General features: G+C 55.9%; 2 protein-coding genes across 2 annotated transcripts; both read left to right on the top strand.

Moving 5' to 3' along the window:
* Positions 1-1,128: 1,128 nt before the first annotated feature.
* On the top strand, positions 1,129-8,145 carry SPNS1 (SPNS lysolipid transporter 1, lysophospholipid). Its single transcript, XM_074282761.1, has 13 exons — positions 1,129-1,261; positions 1,934-2,226; positions 2,608-2,673; positions 2,792-2,928; positions 3,336-3,487; positions 3,656-3,722; positions 3,928-4,073; positions 4,639-4,794; positions 5,462-5,651; positions 5,816-5,881; positions 6,315-6,413; positions 7,207-7,378; positions 7,640-8,145. Exons 2-13 carry the CDS (start codon positions 1,986-1,988, stop codon positions 7,732-7,734), a joined length of 1,587 nt encoding a protein of 528 aa, XP_074138862.1. The 5' UTR covers positions 1,129-1,261; positions 1,934-1,985; the 3' UTR covers positions 7,735-8,145.
* Positions 8,146-8,793: 648 nt separating this feature from the next.
* On the top strand, positions 8,794-13,756 carry LAT (linker for activation of T cells). The gene is made up of 13 exons (XM_074282760.1): positions 8,794-8,895; positions 9,372-9,474; positions 9,664-9,694; positions 9,863-9,906; positions 11,695-11,746; positions 12,118-12,179; positions 12,283-12,309; positions 12,422-12,470; positions 12,556-12,647; positions 12,841-12,900; positions 13,017-13,079; positions 13,223-13,300; positions 13,499-13,756. The coding sequence occupies exons 2-13, from the start codon at positions 9,372-9,374 to the stop codon at positions 13,501-13,503; spliced, it is 666 nt and encodes a 221-aa protein (XP_074138861.1). The 5' UTR covers positions 8,794-8,895; the 3' UTR covers positions 13,504-13,756.
* Positions 13,757-14,050: the final 294 nt, after the last annotated feature.

Raw genomic sequence — 14,050 nt, forward strand, 5'->3', positions numbered from 1 at the left:
ATCTCTCTTTTCAGTGTTGTGTTGGACACTGGTAATGATAAGGGGAGAGGAATAGGAAGGTTTAAGACATGGCTCATGCCCTTATAGAGCCTAGAATTTAGTGGGGAGTGACACTTTAATCAGTATTTTAACAGCTATAGTTTTATTGATTTGGGTACTATTTCACAACATGCAATTTCTGAGATTTAAAAGCTCTTTTGGAATTACTGTGCCTGAAACCTTGTCACCCTGCAGCCAGCCTAAAAATGAGCTTTTCTTAACTAGAAGGGGTCAGTCTTGGGTCAGCCACCAGCGTCGGGGCCCTCAAAACCCTTCTAGTTTTGTACAACTTAGGAATTTGTTCCCTGCTGCCAAAGAGGCTGAGAAAAGTGAGTTACTTCCCTGTCACGGAGATTTTGCTGGATCACATCAGCACAAATAACTGCATTTATATGTAGTTAAATAGCCCGGATAAATTGTTTGTCAAGTACTAGGCAAGGGGTGGATCATCATTGCCCAAATGTTAAGGAGTAATCATGGTAGCATTTGATTTGGACTTTAAAGGTGGGTAATATTCGGGGGGGGGAGGGGAAGGGGGCGCTAGTGTGGGTGCAGGAAATGGTAAGACTTGCCCCTTTCCCACGTGGTTTTCCCCCTAGCCACCGCGGTAGGGCGCTGATGAGCCGGGTCCAAGAAACATCACAGTTCGAGGCCAGGCGCCTGGGGGGGAGGGGGACCCGGGGGCCACGCCCATCCGCCATCTCCCAGCCTGTGCATCCAGAGCGCACGTTAGGAGAGGAATCCCGAGCTGTTTCCCCCTGCAAGCTCTACTGGCACACGAAATGTCCCTCCGCCCTCGGCGAGCTTAGATCGGGAGTTGCAACGTCTCCGGGGGCCGAGGGACTCCTCCGGCCACAAACGGGAATGAAAGCCTACTGTCTCAACCTCCCAACTCGCAGCTTCTCGGGATCCGGGGCCGCCGCTGCCCGGCGCCAGCGGACTGGGGAAGCCTCGGAGAATGTCCGGGGAAAGTCCGGGGAAAGCTTGGAACCCGCCCCTTTGTTGTCATAGTAACGCGTGCCGGGCTTGTCAAGAGCCCGTCACGTGACGTCTCGCTCAGGCTTCCCCCCCTCACCCACGCACGGTCTCGAGTCACATGACTTGTGCGTAGCCATCATGGCGGTGGCTGCGATGCGGTCCGGACCTTGAGCCTCCGCTGTAGCAGCAGCGGCGCGGCGGGGGCAGCAGCGCAGGCGGACACCAGGAGCCGTGCGGCAATCGGGTAAGTGGGGCCGCCTGGACCTTGGAGCGCCGCTCCCGGCGGGCCGGGGTGGATTACGGAGCCGCATTCCCTGCCCTTCTCCCCCTGCAAACTTGGCCGTCTTGAGTTCCTCCTTCCTGCCCGGACCCCTCCGCCGTGCCTTCCGCGGCCCCGCTTCCCCCGCGGTACCGGACTGTGGTGCACGTGTCGCCCCCCAGCACTGCCCTACCGGCTTCGAGCTCCTTGATTCCCGGTGGGGTCGCAGGGACCACGTGTGTTGTGTTTACTTCCCGCGTCTGGTGGGCGGAGGCCGCAGGCCCGATCGCGGTGGACGCCGGGTCTCACGGGCTGCGGGACCTTTGACCCCTCTTGTTTCACTTGTAAGATGGGCTTAATGACATGCCTCCTTCAGTAGCGGGGAGGGTGAGGGGAAATCGTTTGGGACCCGTGTCCCGGCTTTTCCGTGGCAGGGAAGGGTGAGTGCTGGGCCGGGAGTCGGGGCCGGCCATTGTGCTCTGGTTACTCGGCTGGTTCCCCACATTAGGCGGGTTACTCAGTTCCTCCTCCCTTTTTTTGTAAAAATGACGGGATCCACAGTTTGGAGCCTGTAGAGCCCCACAGAAGGAGCGGATCACAGCGCTCCCGGGTCCCTGCTGGGTGCGCCTTCCCCGCCGTGACCGTCTCCTCTTCCAGGTCAGATTAGCCGGCCCGGCCGGACTAGTGACCCGGAGAAGCGGCAGCAGCTATGTCCGGGCTGCTGGGCCAGCCGGACACCGCCCCCTTCCTCAGCCAAGCGGATGACACAGAGGAGGGCGTGGGGGGCCCCCTCCCCGGGCCTGGCAGGGCCGAGCCCCGCCACGGAGAAGACCCGGATGGGGAAGGGCTCCAGCTGATAACTGGCATCTCCCCGGGACATGCGACTCTGATCGTGGGCGTGCTGTGCTACATCAACCTGCTGAACTACATGGACCGGTTCACCGTGGCAGGTAACCAGCGGAGGGGCTTCTGGAAGCTGCTGGTGGTGGTCGGCTGACCTCGTGGCCGCCTCTGGAGCGCCGACGTTTACTCTCCCGCCCGTTTTACAGATGCGGCCTTACCGGGCTGCACAGCTAGTACTGGGAGCCGGGAAGGGGGCCTCCCTGACTGCAGGGCTGGGACCCCCACGCCCCCTGGCAGCCATCTGCGAAGGCTGGAACGGTTAATTCCGCTTTTGTTCCTGCCCACTTTGCATGTGATGGTCTCAAAAATATCACCAAGCAAAGGCCTGGGCCTTCCGAGGGGTCCCACTGCCAGTAGGGAGAGGGGGAAGCTTGGCTTCAAGGACCTCTCCCTCCCCCACCGCCTGACTCCCGCTGTGCTGGTTTCAGGTGTTCTTCCAGACATCGAGCAGTTCTTCGGTATTGGAGACAGCAGCTCCGGCCTCATCCAGACCGGTGAGTGGGGGTGGGCCAGTGGGAGGAGGGCGCTCCCTGCCATCACTCTTCTGTGATACGGGGTCTGGGGGGCAGGGCATTCTAATGGGAGGCTTTAATCCTTCTGTCTCCTGTGCAGTGTTTATTTCCAGCTACATGGTCCTGGCCCCTGTGTTTGGCTATCTGGGGGACAGATACAACAGGAAGTACCTCATGTGCGGCGGGATCGCCTTCTGGTCCCTGGTGACTCTGGGCTCTTCATTCATCCCCAGAGAGGTGAACAAGCATCCCCTGGTTCTGGCCCCGCTCTCAAAGCCCATCTATGGGGGGGTCTGTATGGAACCAACTGAGACAGACCCCCCCGTGTTACTTAAGTGGCTCTGTCCTTGTCCGAGTTATGGGCATTCCTTCTCACCCTCCCTTCCCCTCTGGTTTTTCTCCCTCTGCCCACACCTGGCTTTGTCCTTGATTTTGTTTTTTCTCCCTTAGTGAATTGAACTGCCTAAGGGGTTACAGCTACTGCTTTTTTGTAAATAACTCCTAAATCAGCATTTCAAATCGTTTTGTTTGATCGTTTTGTTGGCCAAGAAGCTTGGAGAGCCGGAGAAGTCAGTAAAGATCCTATGAAACTTTCCAAGATGGAGAATGTCCAATGTTTGCTTTTTGGTTTTCTTTTTTCTTAGAGATTTTGGCTACTTCTCTTTACTCGGGGCCTTGTAGGGGTTGGGGAGGCCAGTTATTCTACCATTGCCCCCACCCTCATTGCTGACCTCTTTGTAGCTGATAAGCGGAGTCGAATGCTTAGTATCTTCTACTTTGCCATCCCTGTGGGCAGGTGAGTTCACAGCGGGAGAAAAAGTAAGAGGAACTAGAATTCTGTCTTCAGGTTGAGAGAACTAGAGACAAAAGACTAGTCTGGGTGGAGATGCTAAGCTCATCTGGGGAGAGAAGCAGCTTCTGTGTGGGCTATCCTATAACCTGCATCCCTTACTCTTTTATCCAGTGGTCTGGGTTATATCGCTGGCTCAAAGGTGAAGGACGTGGCTGGAGACTGGCATTGGGCACTCAGGGTGAGTCCTCCACCAGGGATGGAAGGGAGGGGGCCCAGATTATCCTTTCTGAGACTGTTACTTTTGACCTTCTTCCAAAGTTTTCCTCACCAATAGGAAATGTGCATGAATGTATGTGTGCATGGATATATGTGTGCATGCATGTGTGCACAAGCTGCAGCCTCTAGTTGTTTCTGAGGTCTTGGAGACTGTTGTTTCCCCATAGGTGACCCCAGGCCTTGGGATGATAGCGGTATTGCTGTTGTTCCTGGTGGTGAGGGAACCACCTCGTGGAGCCGTGGAACGCCATGCAGACACCCCTCCCTTGAGTCCTACCTCTTGGTGGGCTGATCTGCGGGCTCTGGCGCGGAAGTGAGTCTTAAGGACTTTTTTGCGGGGAGAGGAAAGGGGCTCAAGGCAGTCAGGGTTACGTGATTGCCCAGGGTCCCGTGATTGCTCAGGGTCACATGTCTGAAGCTTGATTTGAAGTCAGGACCTCCTGACTCCAGGGCTGGACCCACTGGGCCACTTAGCTACCCTGTCCCTAGGATTTTTGTTTAGTCCTTGATTCACACCTCTTGGACTTCCTTAGTCCTTTAAGGAGGATCTTACATACTTCTTGTAAAATCAAGTCAGGTCTTACCATGTGCAGATTCTGATTCTCACTTGTGGGAAACAGGAGCCATGAAATATTAACTCCTATTTAGTGGCTAAATAACTAGATTGAACTTTTGTATGGGGGTGGGGGTAGGAGCATTAACAGCTTTATCTTTTGTCTCCTTGCTTTTTAAGAGTGTCATCTGTACCAGATGGTTCCCTGCCAACTTTTATTGTCCTTTCATTTTCTCTCACTCTAAATTAGCTTTCATCCTTGCCTTGAATGTTCTTGAGGGATGGGAGGTGACTGTTGTGAACTCTGATCTTCTCCCTCCTACAGTCCCAGTTTTGTGCTCTCTTCCCTGGGATTCACGGCTGTGGCCTTTGTCACGGGGTCCCTGGCTCTATGGGCACCAGCATTCCTGCTCCGAGCTCGAGTTGTCTTAGGAGAGACTCCACCCTGCCTCCCTGGAGATTCCTGCTCCTCTTCAGACAGGTACCAGGAGGCTTCTAGGAGGAGGGAGTGGACACGGAAAGGGGCTCTGTATTCATGATTTTCCTTTGTGGGTCAACAACCTGGCAGGATGAATGGTCCTTCTTTCCCCTGCAGGACCCTCTTTTGTGGATTGGTATGTATGTGGCAGCTGGGTAAAAAGGGACAGATTTGGGCATCTAGTCACAGTAGCCAAGGAAGGGAGTAATTGGGGACAAGATGTTGCAAGTCTTTTGAGCTCTTAGAGCCAGGCAGTCACTGGGACCAGGAAGGTTCAAGAAACTCATTGAAAAGTCCAGCTGGAGTTTGAGAAAACTGAAGATTTAGAAAGTAGGAAGTAACTTAGAGTGGAAGGAACATGAATTTGAAAGAACTAAGTTCAGATCTTTTCAAATATATTACATGTGATCTTTGGCCAGTCACTTGTTTAAACCTGAGTGTTGTCATCTGTAGAACGAGAATGACTTTGTCCATTTCACAGGGTCAGGCTCTAAAACTCTATAGAAATGATGAAGGCCGGAGCGGAAGCTGAGCTGGCCCAGGGAGGAGCCACAGTTTCCAGAAGTTGGTGTTGGCTGGGGCAGGAACTGTCACTCATACCTGGTGTCAGCAGTGCCCCGGCGCACGTGGGCCCCTCACTCCCCTCATCTTCCTCTTTTCTCCTTCCCAGTCTCATCTTTGGGCTGATCACCTGTGTGACTGGGATTCTGGGAGTGGCTTCAGGGGTAGAGATCAGCCGCCATCTTCGCCGCACCAATCCCAGGGCTGATCCCTTGGTCTGTGCAGCCGGATTGCTGGGCTCTGCCCCCTTTCTGTTCCTGGCCTTGGCTTGTGCCCAAGATAGCATTATACTTACTTACGTGAGTGTCCTCAGTTTTTCCCTGTTTCCAAGTACCCCCAACCCTCAACCAACATGCAGGAGCGCCCACACAGCCCTCCTGCAGCAACCTTGAGCCAGGGTGGGAGGGGAGGAATGGCACAAAAGTCTTGTTCCCCAGCCTTGATCCCACACCTTCTCACTTAGGTTTTCATCTTCATTGGAGAAATTCTGCTGTGCATGAACTGGGCCATCGTAGCAGACATTCTGCTGGTGAGAGGGTGACCCATCTCTGACCACCCTCTCTGGCATGGTGATGACTGTCCTCATTAGCACTTTGTCTAGAGAGATCTTGGCGAGGCTTCTGGTCCCAAGGGCCTGGAGCTGTGTTCTGTCCTAGTGTAGAGAATTGGCCCTGACCCCATCTTGCTCTCCCTGCTGGGCTTTTTTGTTGGTTGCTTGCTTCCCGAGTGTGTCGCTGCTCTTGGGAGGGAACTCAAGTCCTTTGGTGGGTCGGGCACTTCACCTGTCCCATAAGGAGAGTGGCCTTTCTCTCGTCTCCCTCTGTGTAGTTTGGGCAGAGCAACTTTATTCAAAAAGTATCGGTGGAATGCCAAGTTTGTCACCCCACTCCCCACCCCCCCCCGGTGTTTCTTCTTAGCAACTCTGACCTCTTGTGAAATCTGAGTCTCAATTCCCTCCCCAGTATGTAGTCATTCCCACACGCCGATCAACAGCGGAAGCCTTCCAGATTGTTCTGTCCCATCTGTTGGGGGATGCTGGCAGCCCCTACCTCATCGGGGTGGTGAGTGTGAATCTTCTGGGAGCTTTAGCCCTGCCTAGGTCATCCGGGGCCGAACAGCTTAGGAAGCATTGAGGCTGGGGCAGGGGAGGAGGGAGAGATTCCCCGTCAGTCAGGAGGATGGGTCTGATTTTGGCAATCGCCGATGCATGGTGCATCCGCTGTCTTCTGAGGAGCGAAGAGCTGTCATGTGGAAAGGGATTATGTGGGGTGTTCTTAACTGAAGGAAGCAGGTTTTTGGCTCAATGAAAGAAAAAGCTTTCCAAAAATTGAATGAACTGCCCTGTAGGGTGATGAACTCCTTCCTCATCCTTGGGCCTTCTTCAAATGAAGACTGAGGAGCGCATTAGGGAACTTTTTAGGTTTGCTCGTGCCATTTCCGCAAGATCTCTTAAGTCCTTCCAGTGCCAATCGGGTAGGAGAGGACGGCATAGTTCTTGGCCTGGAGCTTTTGAGGGAGATAAGATTAATTTAGAACTAGAATACAGCTCGAAGCAGCCTTTGAGCCAGTGTGAGATAGCGAGGTGCAAATAGTGCAGATAATCTGACCATCTCTGTCTCCTCCTCCTCCTGCTTATGTGACTGTCTGTCCCTCACCCTGTGTCCCATTCTGCTCTTGTCTCTCTGCCACCCTTACTTCCCCCGGCCCTCCCACCCCATCTCTGCCCACTTTTGTCTTGCTTTCCCTTATTTCTGACTACCTCCATGCTCCATTAGCTGAAGGTGTCTCAGCCCTCCACCCACTCCTCCAGCCCCCCAAGTCTGTGACTACTGCTTGTTGTCTCCCCTCTCCTAGATTTCTGACCGTCTACGCCGTGACTGGCCCCCTTCCTTCCTCTCCCAGTTCCGGGCCCTGCAGTTCTCCCTCATGCTTTGTGCCTTTGTTGGGGCACTTGGGGGTGCTGCTTTCTTGGGCACTGCCATGTACATTGAAGATGATCGAAAGAGAGCTCAGCTCCATGTGCAAGGTGAGCTTCTTCACTGACGGTCTCGGGCCTCAGCTCTGGGCACAGCAGAGAGCTTGGGCTCTGTCTCCCGCTCTCCCTTCCCTGAGATAGGTTTGTCTTCTCCCTTCTCTTTCCAGTCCCCAGGTTTTGCCCGAATCCTCCTCCCTCTTTCCCCCAGCCCCCTCCCTGTCTTTGCCCATTTGCTCCTGCCCTGCCTCCCTGCAGGCCTGTGTCTTGCCTCATGTCCCCTCTCAGATCTCATTGGCTCTCCTCTCTCCCCAGGACTCGTGAGGGACGTGTCCCCTCCAGATGATCGGATCGTGGTCCCTCAGCGTGGTCGTTCTACCAAGGTCCCAGTGTCCAGCGTGCTCATCTGATGGAGTGGATGATGGCCTGAGGCCACTTTATGTTCTGGCCCCCTTAGGGGGATAGGTGGGCGGTGGGCAGGGCAGGACTGGACTGTTGCCCACAGACCTGGGACCACAGGAGTGGGACAGTGGCTGAGCTTTGTCCCTTCCTCCCTCCGGGTACACACGCACACAGACGCACTACATGCACATCAATATTGGTCAGGGAATGGTTCTGGATCAGGCAGGGTCAGGTGGTTGGAAGACCACGGGACAGGCACCCTCCACTTTGTGCAGGGAGGAAAGATCTTTTTCCTCTGCCTCTGCCGGACTGTATAGGTGGGCTCCAAGCCGCCCTCCTGGGGTCAGGGGCGAGGTGCCCCCACCGTCCAGGCGGGAGGGCTTGGTGCTATTTTTATTTGAATAAACTTTGTAACCAGAGCCTCGTGTCAGCTTGTGTCCTTTTCCCTTCCAGGCGCCTGCCCTCCCCCCCCCCAACTTGAGAGAGAAGGGGAGGAGCCCCGTGTGGCGGATTCCGCCTGTTGGTTAGAACTTGGGGTGGCTGTTTTCGGAGGCCTTCCTGCTCCGGCAGTCGGATTCCGTTAGGTCCAATGTGACATTGACTCACCCCTGACTTTTCCTCACAGACACTCCAGAAGCCTGTCTGCTTGCCCCCCCCCCCCCCCACTCCCCCTTGCAGCAGTGCTGCTCCCAGGCCGATAAAATAGGCTTGTGCTGCTCCTCGGCCCTTCGCCCGGCCGGCTCTTCCCAAAGGTGGGAGTTGAGGCTGAGAGATCAAAGTTCCACTGACTCCTCTTCTCCCCTCCCCACTGTGTGTTGTCTTTCACATGAACAAGACCCCATTGGGGAACGCGCCCCTGACATCTACGTACGGTCCAGCCCAAGTCCTACAGAAGGACCTTCAAGAACAGCTGGGGATTCTTGATTAGAGGCCTCCAAGAAACACCCCGCTAGGATGGCTGGGCAGGGGCAATGGGGGAGGCCTGGGGCGCCCCCTCCCCCTGGGGGGCACACGGAGGGGGGGGTGGGAGGCGGGCGCAGCCATGCGAGGAGCCACGATAACTTCCTGTCCCCGCCCGGAGCTCACCACAGCTTCCTGCTGCGGGCAGGCAGGCGCTGAGTGTAGGAGAGGAGGGGAGCAGGGGACGGACCTCCGGGACCAGGGACCAGGTACGGGGACGAGGAGGGAGAGAAGGGGGTTTCTGGCGCTCGAGCAGGAGCCCCCCGGCCCCTGCTGCGGCGACCACGGTGAACCTGGGTTTGCTCTCCCCATCCTGGGAGCGCTGGGGAGCCTTCGGCCGGGCCCTTTGCCGACAAGGGCTTCCCTTGAGGGCAGCCTGAGCCTGCTGGGGCGCAGGGACAGCCTGCGGAGCCCGCCGCTCCCACTGACACCACACCCTGAACCCCAGGGGCCTCCATCCCGTAGGAGGGCCTGGCTTAGTGACACCTTTACCTGCTGGCGCTCAGGTGTCCTCTGCCTCCAATCCCACCTTTTCCGCTCCCATTGTCTTGGGGGAAAAGTTGGGGATCCCAGCAGAGAATTCTGGCTCTGTCTGGTCAGATGGGGAAGGGAAGGGGGGTGGGGCACGGTGGGAAGGCTTTGGGGCAGGCCTTCCAGGTGCCTGACGGCCTTGGCCTGTGCCCAGATGGAGACCGCCTCTCTGGGCCCCAGCCTCCTCTGGCTCCTCGTCCTCCTGTTCCCAGCCCTGCTTGTCACTGCCCTGTGTCTGTGCTGCCGGGACCTTCCTGGTAAGTGGGGTACTCGTCTCTCGGGAGCCCCTCGTCCTGGCCCTCCAGGAGCCATCCCCTCACCTGCACTCCCACGCCCACAAATTCATCCACGTCCTCCGGGGGGCTCACTCCCCTTGTGCCTTGCTTAGCCCAAAGGGACCCCCGTCCCGTCCCACCCTTTCAACCTTTCCCGCCTCCTCCCTGCAGGCCCCAACTCCGAGGGCCCCTCAGTTGACGGGTGAGTGTCTGATTCTTCTCGTCCCCACACGACGGCGGGATGCAGCGGCTGGAGGGGGCCGGCCGAGCGGGGGCTGGGCGGCGAGGGGACGCGGGGCGCTGGGTGGGGGTGGGGGTGGAAGTGGGGCCTCCTCCCTGCCCCCCAGCCCACGCTGCCTTCTTTCCCCAGCCCGCAGCAGCCAGGCGGTGGATTAGTCATCCTCAAACCCCGCTGTGAGTATGGCAGCAGCTCCCTCAGCCCCCTCCTCACACTGCCCTTTCATAAGGGAAGGGAGTCTGGGGACTTTGTGTCGTGAGCGTGTGGCTGTGTGACAAGGGGGGACCGGGAGATTCCAGGGGCCGGGATTTCGCTCCCAATCTCCTCCTTTGGGAACCTCGGCAGCGTCACTGAATTTAGAGCTGGAAGAGCTTTCAGAGTCCTCCCCCTTCTACGGACCATAAAACTGAGGCACAAGTTTGGGGCTGGGGGAATGGGTCCTTGGGGGCAGGGGCCACGGCTGTTCTTTGGTGACCCTCTAAGGGGGGAGTTCTTTTCCTTCTTTGTGGCCTCAGGGGCCCCTTTGGACCCTGTGGACCCCTCCCTCCGGTGATGTCTGCGGCCCGAGTTCAGGCGTTATAGAGGTGTAACCTTTTCTGTCCAAGCTCCCGGACCTTCCCTCCGAGGCGTATCCACAGACCCCATGTCAAGAACTTGTCCTTCGAGACTCTTAGCTCACCGGGATCTTCAGCCTCCTAACAGTTCTGAAGGACGAGGCTGCTTCGTCTTTGTGCTTCTTCCTCCCCACAGAGTAGGCAGCTTAATGAATTCGATTCCCGGATTCGAATGAGCCGGGTGCACATCCTTCAGCTTAATTCATTGCGCACTTGATTCGGCGGCGCCGGGCGGTCCTTGCTCACAGGGGGCAGGGGGCGACGGAAACTAGTGCCGGGTGGCTTAGGAGAGGCGGGGGTTAGTGACTGAAGGGGCTGAGGAAAGTCTTCTGGGAGGAGACGGCGCAAGAGCTCAGGGGGGGCCAAGTTCCGAGAGCCCACTGAGACCCGCTTGGCCCTCATCTCCACCTCGTATGGGTTTGGGAAAAGCAATAGGGAGAAACAGCCCTTACAGGCCAGACAGGATTGGGAAGTTTGGCAGATGACAGGCTACAGCTTTCGGATCCTTCGGTGCTTTATCGCCATATTTGTTTTATTTGGTTTTGCTTTTTTGTTTTTTAGCCTCACGTCCTCAAATTTCCATTGGGAAGCTCGAGGGAAGGGGAAGATTTCTCACTAAAGCCAGAAGAATTTCATGTGTCTTAGGGAGGACTTAGCAAGAATTCCCAAATCAGAGACCGCGTGGAAATATCCCAGGCGTGGGGGCAAAAGTGCTGGGGTTCAAAGCTCACCCGGTGTTACTTATTAGCTGGGGTCCTGGCATAGGCCCTTCTCCGTTAAAGGAGGGAATTAAACGAACTTGAACTCGGAGTCTCTTACAGTTCTAAGTTCTGTGATCTTATGCGTGGATAGGAAGGGCTTTCAGAAATGACTGCTCGTCATCGTATTTTAAAAATATTAACACAAATAAAAAAGTTTTAGATAGTAAGAATAACATTTTCTTAAAAAGAAACAAAAGAGCCTTCCCCTTGCGAACGAGGTGCCTGCCCTGAAATGTCCTCCCTTACTCTCACCTCCTGAATTCCCACCTGTCCTTTTCTAAAACCCTCGTCTCTGCTCCCATACTTGGGGAGCCCTGACCCCCTCCTGCTGTTCTGTCAGCTCTCTGACACACCGCTCCGTAGTAGAGTGAATGCCAGCCCGTCTTCTCCTTCCTGTGTCTGCGTCTCCCATGGTGCTTTTAGCCCGGGGCTCTTCCTGCACTAGGCGGTTCACCAAAATCTGTTGAAAGAATATTAAACTCAGCCTGAGACTCCCCCAGCCCCCAATCTTCTTGAATCTCAAATTTCTCAAAGACACGAGGGCCCCATCTCGGGCTGTCCTCTGATGCTCTGCCCCTTTACCCCACAGATTGTAACTGGCCACCTGCAGTTCCCTGTCAGCCAGATCTGCTCCCCATCCCGTGAGTATCTGCTCAGGTTTCCTCTCTGGCGCCTCTTGAGCGCGGGGCCCCTATTTTCCCAGCCACCGGCCTACCCTGCAGCAGGGGCCTTTGCTCTCTGGCCTCCCTCGGAATCCTGAGACCTCGACGTGGCCGCTCCCCACCTGCTCTTCCCACCTTCCCGCCTCCCCAGAGCCGAGACGTGGCTCCTCCCCCTTCTTACGGGCTCTCAAAGCTCCCTTCCTTCCCCGAATGTGACCCCGAGTGTTTTTTAACTAAAATTTATTCTGGCAATGCAAGTGGATCGCCCAGCTGGTATTAGGTATGGAGGGTCCTCCCGACTTCAGGGCTTTGTCCACCGCCCCCGGTGACCCTGATTTTTAACCCTTTAGGAGGTCTCCACAACCCCCAGAGCCGTCACGCCGCATTCCTTCTCGACGGGATGTAGATACCCGTGAGTTGGGCAGGGGCTGCCCGCGGAGGGTGCTCCTATGGGTGGGAGGTAGCTCCTGACTCGGTCGGTGGTTGATCCCATGTAACTCTTCTTTCTTTCCCAGGCAGTGAGCCCAGCTACGAGAATGAGGGTATGCCAGCCACACGGGGGTGGGGTGGGGGGTGGGCCTGACGGTGGGCTGGGGAGAGGCTTGGGGCCTCCCCAGACCACCCCCTCTGACACCTGCGTTTCCCTGGAGCTAGAACCCGAGGATGCTGACGAAGAAGATGACTACCATAATGAAGGCTATCTGTGAGTCCTGGGGTTGGCTTCCAAGAAGGGGCCTTTGAGAAAGGAGGAGGCTTGGGGGGTCATATGTCCTGTTTCCTCTTGGCAGTATAGTTCTTCCGGATGGCTCTAGCTCTGAACCTCTGTCCAACTCAGCCCCTAACCTGGTCAGTCCTGACCTTCGGGAGAGTCCGTCTTCCAGTGAGTTGGGAGTGAATCGAGTGGGGGGACGACACTTTCTGGGCAGCTGGACCGGGCAGGGGTGGGGGGGGGTTTCTGCGCAGCTGGTAAGGAAGGGCGCGTGTGTTGTGTTTGTGGGTGACAGATATGGGAGTGGGGGTGGAGGGTCTGTGGGTGTCCTGGCCCGACTTCATCCCGGGACCTTTTTCTGTAGCCGTGTGGGGAGAGGACTATGTGAACGTTTCAGCTTCAGAGAGTACAGAAGTGTCTCTGGGTAAGTGACTACCCATGTTCCTACCTTCCTTCTCTAACCAGTAGGACCCTTCCCCTCCTCCCTCTCTGGACCCTTCGGATGCATCCCCTTTTCTCTCCTCCCTTCCCTCTGTCCAGGTGGTAGCTGTGAATATGTGAATGTGCCAGAGGCCCAGGAGAAAAGAACACCTGCCAGCCAGAGTGAGCCTGGAGCCCAGGGATGGGGAGAATCTCTAGCTGGGATGGCCCCTTGGGGAGGGAGCGCTTGGGGAAGGGAGGGTATAAAGAAGTCATCAAGCTGGGAGTCTGGGGATCGGGATCCACCTTCACCCTTCCCCCTGCAGCCCCAGTGACTGACCGGGATGGTGAGGAAGAGGGGCCCGATTATGAGAACGTACAGGAACAAAATGGACATTCTTTCAGTGAGAGATTACCCAAGTCTCCCTTCTCCCCTTCCCAGCTCGGACCCTAACGTTGCCCCAATCTCAGCCCAATGTTTTCCCTCCCCTCTCCCCCCAAAAGTTCCCTCTACTCTCTCCTCCTTAGGAACCCTCTCACACCCAGCCGCGGAGCTATTTGCACAGTTCAAATCTTTCACCTTGCCTTCTTTTGTTTGACAGCCTGAGGCCCAGGGTCTCTCGAATATGTGGGAAGGTGGAGTTGCTGACCACCCTTGCCTTCAGATTCCGGTCCAGACACTGTCCTGAGAGTCAGCCCTTTAACTTATTGTCACTTTGGAAATCCCAGACCTCATCCCTAGCAGTCTGCACCTTCTTCTCCTGACGTAGCCTGAGAACAACTACCCTCTCTTCTCCCCGGCCTGTGGGATGTAGTCCATCCTTAGTGTAATAAAATAAAATCTACGACTTTCTAGCTGAGTGTGGCTCTGGTGCTGTGTGGAGTGCAGAAAGAGCGAGGGCAAGGATTGTCCTTACCTTTTAATCTAGACATCTCAGTGCTGAGTGCTCAGTACTCAGTGGGAGTGTGTCTCCCAAAGCATGTCATGGGTTAAAAGAAAAAGTCTCCATATATACCAAAATTTTTAGTAGCATCTTATGGGATAGTAAGGAAATGGGGACAAAGAACATGTCCAGTGAATGGAGAGTGGCTAACCAAATCATGGTGCATAAATGGGAGGGGATTAAGGCTATAGAAAATATGATATGAGGGAT

The sequence above is a fragment of the Sminthopsis crassicaudata genome, chromosome 1 (assembly GCF_048593235.1).
Source record: "Sminthopsis crassicaudata isolate SCR6 chromosome 1, ASM4859323v1, whole genome shotgun sequence".
Classification (NCBI taxonomy): domain Eukaryota; kingdom Metazoa; phylum Chordata; class Mammalia; order Dasyuromorphia; family Dasyuridae; genus Sminthopsis; species Sminthopsis crassicaudata.

Coding starts and splice junctions, on each gene's coding strand:
- LAT (XM_074282760.1), top strand. CDS start 9,372: ATGGAGACCGCCTCTCTGGGCCCCAGCCTCCTCTGGCTCCTCGTCCTC. Junction 12,310..12,421: donor GCCCAGCTACGAGAATGAGG/GTATGCCAGCCA, acceptor CCCTGGAGCTAG/AACCCGAGGATGCTGACGAA. Junction 12,901..13,016: donor GAGTACAGAAGTGTCTCTGG/GTAAGTGACTAC, acceptor CCCTCTGTCCAG/GTGGTAGCTGTGAATATGTG.
- SPNS1 (XM_074282761.1), top strand. CDS start 1,986: ATGTCCGGGCTGCTGGGCCAGCCGGACACCGCCCCCTTCCTCAGCCAA. Junction 2,227..2,607: donor GGACCGGTTCACCGTGGCAG/GTAACCAGCGGA, acceptor TGCTGGTTTCAG/GTGTTCTTCCAGACATCGAG. Junction 7,379..7,639: donor AGCTCAGCTCCATGTGCAAG/GTGAGCTTCTTC, acceptor CTCTCTCCCCAG/GACTCGTGAGGGACGTGTCC.